At 38.4% G+C, this 6,000-nt stretch overlaps 1 protein-coding gene across 1 annotated transcript in view; it reads left to right on the plus strand.

Moving 5' to 3' along the window:
• The window catches only part of LOC125230542 (PAN2-PAN3 deadenylation complex catalytic subunit PAN2), a 34,787-nt gene extending 30,581 nt beyond the window's left edge, over positions 1-4,206 (plus strand). The window contains exons 23-24 of the mRNA XM_048135723.1: positions 1,552-1,680; positions 2,779-4,206. Of these exons, the coding sequence (XP_047991680.1) occupies positions 1,552-1,651 (100 nt within the window). The 3' untranslated portion in view covers positions 1,652-1,680; positions 2,779-4,206. The remainder of the gene's footprint in view (positions 1-1,551; positions 1,681-2,778) is intronic.
• Positions 4,207-6,000: the final 1,794 nt, after the last annotated feature.

Genomic DNA, 6,000 nt, shown 5'->3' on the forward strand with positions numbered 1-6,000 from the left:
ATAATTTATTGATAAATCAATACCATTCTATGCCTACCTCGAATTCTCAAGTATATTCAAATCAAGTATCAACTTTTGTCAAAGGAGTCAGACAGCTTGCTGAAGGATTCGTATAATCTTGCAAATTAGACAAATATCTGTAAATATAAAGTACCGTAATCATACCCACCAAATAAAAATAAAAAAAATTGTCCAGCTTTATCAATGTATGATTATGGACTTTCATCAAAATTTATTGAGAAGTTAAAATACTGAAATCTTTTAACTATTATGGAAAAATGGCGACAGTTGACAAACAAAATTTCTGTCAGGCTGGCCACATGTTTGGCATAGACATAGAAAAAATATAGACGGAGGGTAGCACGATCTAATTAACCTTATACCAAATTTTGAAAGACAGAAATACCTACCCTACCTGATCTTCAATCAGACCGCCGCCTTTTCTTTCGAACAACTCAATATGTTTATGAAAATTATACGTAAGTTTGTTCACTAGTTGGACATCAGTCATATATTTTCTAAGTGGAAAGTTGTGCTGTAATGACGTCACAGACGCGTCATCTAGGGGTTTCTACAATCTATGATGTTTAGATATCGTAAATGTCACTTGATAACATCATATGAAAATGAAATACTTAAGAGTATATATAAATTATCATTTTCTTACCTTTTCACAGTCTTTGGTTAGAATTTTCTTTATTTATTTGTTTTCTAGCACGCAATTATTTTTTCTGTATCCTCAAAGCTTTGTTCCCCATTGTTTCAATGACACGTGACCACGCGGAGAAAACTGACACAGGTCCGTCCTCTGAAAGCGCCGCCGCGCGACTGAAGAGGCCATAAGTGCCATCGAAAATGTTTTCAATTTCAAAAAATTTTTCAAAAAAATTTTTTTTTTGCAAAAACAGGATTAGTAACGGATCTTTAAAATTGGGTTCATAGTTGTTCCATCTTTCCTTTGCGGATTTGGTAGTATTTGATAAATATTATATTATTTTAATGACGCTACCGGCACAAACTCATCAGATTCGTCTAGATAATCGTATTACCTATATATTGAAGTAAAAAAAAAGTCAAAAAAGTTTTTATCCCAGCTATGGGAACGATTTATTGTTTAAAGAAGAGGTAACTTTGGGATCATTTTCTATCGAGCGAAGTTGTAACATTCATGTTGTTCAACTCCATAACATACTCACCAGATGCTGAAATTTAACATATATCGTGTTTAGATTTTTCCATTGCGTTTTCCTATGTTTTTAACGGCTTCAAAAAACGAGTGCGCGCAGCGTCTACGGAAATATATCGCCTTAAAACTTTTGAACCTCAGTTTTGACAATTTGGACCATATTCTTAGCTTGATATGTGTTAAAATGTCAAATATTATAATATTAGCGCCATCTAGCCGAGCGTCTCCCAAAGGTGTCTCGCCATCTAGGTCACCGTACCTTTTTCTGTATGGTTTTGAGGTACATTTTTTTCTTAGACTTTATCTGTGTCGGAGTTATATATTATCTCATTGCTATTAATATATTTGTATGTATGTATTTACAGTATAACCCCGGTCCCGGCGTCCGAGGTGGTCCAATTCAGCGCGTGGTGGAAAACTCCCTGCGTGCTCTTCTACTCGTCCGCGAGCCTGCAGGACTCATAGCCGGCCGAGTATGGGCCTTATAGCGACGAGTGAGTGAAATTACCTTGTTTATTAATAACCTACTCTCATACTGGACAGCGAGCCTCGCACAGGAGATCATAGACAACCATCTCATTCTCTCCTCTACTGGACGGCGAGCAAAAAAAAACGTATTTGCTCCTCTACTACACGGCGAGCCTCAAAAATAAGTGTATCTCATTTGCACCTCTACTGGACGGCGAGCCGAAAAAATACGTGTTTGCTCCTCTACTACACGGCGAGCCTCAAAAATAAGTGTATCTCATTTGCACCACTACTGGACGGCGAGCCAAAAGAAAAAGTTTTTGCTCCTCTACTACACGGCGAGCCTCAATAACAAGTGTATCTTATTTGCTCCTCTACTGAACGGCGAGGCTCATATAGAAATCACGGCCGAGCCACGACATTGGTCTAAGCGCGACAGCGGTGAGCGGCAGCCATACGTGCGAATGAAAAGTCCCATCGCTGTGTCTCGCTCCAATGTATGGCCGCCGCTCACCGCTGTCGCGCTTAGACCAATGTCGTGGCTGAGCCGGTTAGTCCCAAACCGAATTGACGTGAATTTTTAAGTGGAGATAGTTGAAGGGATGGAAAGTGACATAGGCTACATTTTGTCCCTTACTAACGCGAGCGAAGCCGCGGGAAAAGCTAGTATTTTTTATATTGCAATATTCGCAAGTGTTATGAAAAACATTGTGTGTCTCGGGCGTAAGAATATTGCAAATTAGAGTCTTTAAATTTAACTTACTCTCGTTAAATTGATTTTTTATCGTGCAGAAACGTCTGCGAGCGATCTGCCTGTTAAGATCGGTCTGTTAAGATCTTACGGGTAGATGTTTGCTATAACGCCACCCTAAGGCGAGGCGGTTGAGAATTGAGGGAAGGCATGGATAAATTCGCACTCATCCAGCAGGCCTCCGTGGCGCAGTTGGAAGCGAGATGGCCCCGGCAAGGCCAGAGGTCGCAGGTTCGAGTCCTGCCGGAGGTGTGAATTTTTCCTTTAATTTAAAATATATGTTACTCTCGTTAGCAATGTTCAACTTTCACCCCAATGTTGCACAATCACACGACATGTTGGACATTTTATAACCGTTTTTTTTTTGTTACAGGGCTATAGGTCCATACAACATGAACGAGATGTTCTACCAAGTAATTGCTGAAGGACATTACAGTATGTACAACGAGTCTTAGCCGATATTGACTCTTAATATGTGTAAAAGTTTAGTAAAACGTCCCACTTTGTCGGTTAGGGCCCATTGGGCTAATTTTTAAAGTCACATAAAATCACCATTACATATTTCCATCATATCAGGATTCCCCTTTCGAAATTAACCGAGTATATTCGTTCTCGAAATTACTGCAATGCACCGTTATCATAAGGACGATATTTGCTTGTATCTTTATACGAGTAACCGAGGAAATGACCTTACGGCAAGCGCCAAAGTGGGGCGTTTTGCCGTAAAATGACACAACGTTGTAAGAGGAAAATTAGAATCAAGTGAAGTAAATTATGAAGATATTTTAGATACGTCATTGTAGTAGGATTATTGGAAAGATTTCAAAATTGTTACATTCATAAACTCACGCCTCTATTTCCAAAAAGGGTAGGCAAAGGTTGCTAGCCTAAAAAAGTGCGTTTTCACATTATCCGATCCGATATCGGACCGATATCCCATATATTTACGCCGCCATCTTTGATTTTTTCCTTTGAAATCCTTCCGACATCCGATATCGGATCGTATAATGTGAAAACGCACTTAGGGATACAATTCAGAGAAAAAGCAGCATACTAAATCTTATGCGTTACAAGGGTGAAGATATATATGTGAAGTTGGTTTCGTATTTATTATTTTTGCATACCTAAAGCTATTTAAAGTGTTATTTATGAAAATAATACACGAATATTAGAATACAAAAATGTATTTACAATATTAATAAATAGCGAAGTACATTGAAATATGACAACATAAAATCTAAACTATCATATACTTATTGCTGCTAATAGTTATATTGCAAAAAGAAAGTTATTATTTAGGCTCTTTACACCTATTGCAATGTTTTTAATATCTTGGACGATAAAATACAAAATTAAATATTTTTACAAGAACATGCCAAAAACACTGACTTTTGTTTAGTACATGTTTACATTTGCACCCTTAGCGCTTTAATTCAACCATGTTCATGATTTTATAAATATGTTAAAGGAATTTAAATTCTGTGCAACTTCGTACCTTGTCACAGTGACAATCCCTGGCAGGCAAGCATGGTCGCGCGATAAATGATAAAACATCAGGCCGTCCCTATCGCACTATTCGTAAGTGCCAACCATGCTTCCCTGGTTGGAAAATTTCCCACTGTTTCATACACCCTTCAAATCAGCCTACCAGAAGGTGTGAATAAGTAGACACTTTCTGGTAGGCTTGTGCCGTTCACAAACTATGAACTGTTAGGAATAAAATCCCATCAATGACCGAAATGAACTGAATCTTTCCGTGCTCTGAGAATCGGTCTTTGCTCATTTAGTTCAGTATAGGATCGGCGAGCGCGAGCGGTTTGGATCGAGAACGAGCGTGTGACTGCGCTGACCGAGAGCGAGAGCTACTTAGCAGAGCTACAAAAAAACGTCAAGTTTTCATATTAAACTTCGGTTACTTACAACCTTTTGGCCCGGAATGTTACTATCTGTGGACTATTTGTATTATTTTGACACTATTCGGACCGTAGTTGTTGCTGGTCTGGCTGAACTAAATGAGCAAAAGACCTAAAAGAGCGAACTAGTTCGTGGGAGCGGTTGAACGAGATCGGAGCGCTCCGATCAACGAACGAAACGGCACAAGCCTACTTTCTGGGCGAGTTAGGGTGAAATCACATTTATCAGCATGAGCCGCATTTTGTGTATGAGAAATCGCGGGTATCCTAAAGTTACGTGTATAATCGAAATGACAAGCGTTTTTTCTGAGATCTCCTTACTTGCTCCACGATATTTGGTTGTGATTTTAACAATGTTGTTGGTCTTTGTTCTAATACATACATTGGCATTTGTTTGTCCAATGAGGAAGCACACTCAAAGTTTATGACAGATGGCGGCACCTTATTAGTCCATTGCACAGATAAAGAATTTCATACGTGAGAGCGAGAAGATGATATTTTTTTCTCTCTCTCACATATGAATGACAGTGATAATGCCTAGACACTTGCACAGGCGCCGCCTGGCTGGATAAAATGTCAGTGTGCCTCCTCATTGAGGTATAGCCCGGTATTTTTAATGTAGGCTTAGGTTGAGATAAGTTTAAGACTGTAGAGATTACTATGTAACTATGTAACTAAGTCTTACCTAAACCAAGAGGTCATTGATTGTAGTAATTGTAAAATGAAATACCAAAACGTGTTCTTGACAAAAAATCCCGAAACATAGCGCTATCTAGTGCCATCTATTTCAACCGGCTAAATGGAGGGCAGTTTTTTAAATGTAAAATATGTACAATAACTTGCTGTTTATTATTGCATACGAACTGATCATGACTGAGTCATTTCATCTTATTTATGTTCCAATCATTTTTATTTAAATAAAGACAAAAATAAATTAGTTGTTTTATTCATAATATTAATTAAAAATACCTATTTTCACCTTAAAAATTAAGCCCTTCGGCCGCGTACCGAACCACCAGTTAGTTGTGCTGGTTTCGTATAAGGATAAAAAATCTTCTATAGCGACTGGTTATAAACTGGTGGTTACGTATGTGGATTGTGGATGAAGGGGATTATATAAATAGGATACGGATTGAACAGAGCTATGCACTAAGGAGTATAAAGTCCAAGTAAGCGACGCGTTCTTTTACATTCAGCAGGGGTGTGATACTATACAGCACGACCACGGATGATTTTATTAATTCTGATGCGGTACAAATTCACGAAAAAAAATGTATTTTTTTGTACTGACGTTTAAAAAAAATGTATCCTTATGATTTTGGAGTTTCGACATAGGGCCCGGGGTCGTGCTAGGTAGGTACTCCCTGGCACGACCACACTATATTTAATGAGATTTTAAATTTCTGTTGCAGTACAAATTCACGAAAAGAAATGTACTTTTTTGTACTTACCTTTAAAAAAAAATACCCTCATGGTTTCGGAGTTTTGACATGGGGTGTGGTCGTGCTAGATAGGTGGTACTTCCTGGCACGACCACACTATATTTATGTTTAATTTGATGGTCAAATGAATACTAAACAAGCGTTTTGAAATTGTACTATGTAAATTACTTCAAAAACTTAGTGCGGTCGTGCCAGGGAGTACCTATCGAGCACGACCACAACCCATGTCGAAACTCCGAA

This window comes from Leguminivora glycinivorella, chromosome 10 (assembly GCF_023078275.1).
Source record: "Leguminivora glycinivorella isolate SPB_JAAS2020 chromosome 10, LegGlyc_1.1, whole genome shotgun sequence".
Classification (NCBI taxonomy): Eukaryota; Metazoa; Arthropoda; class Insecta; order Lepidoptera; family Tortricidae; genus Leguminivora; species Leguminivora glycinivorella.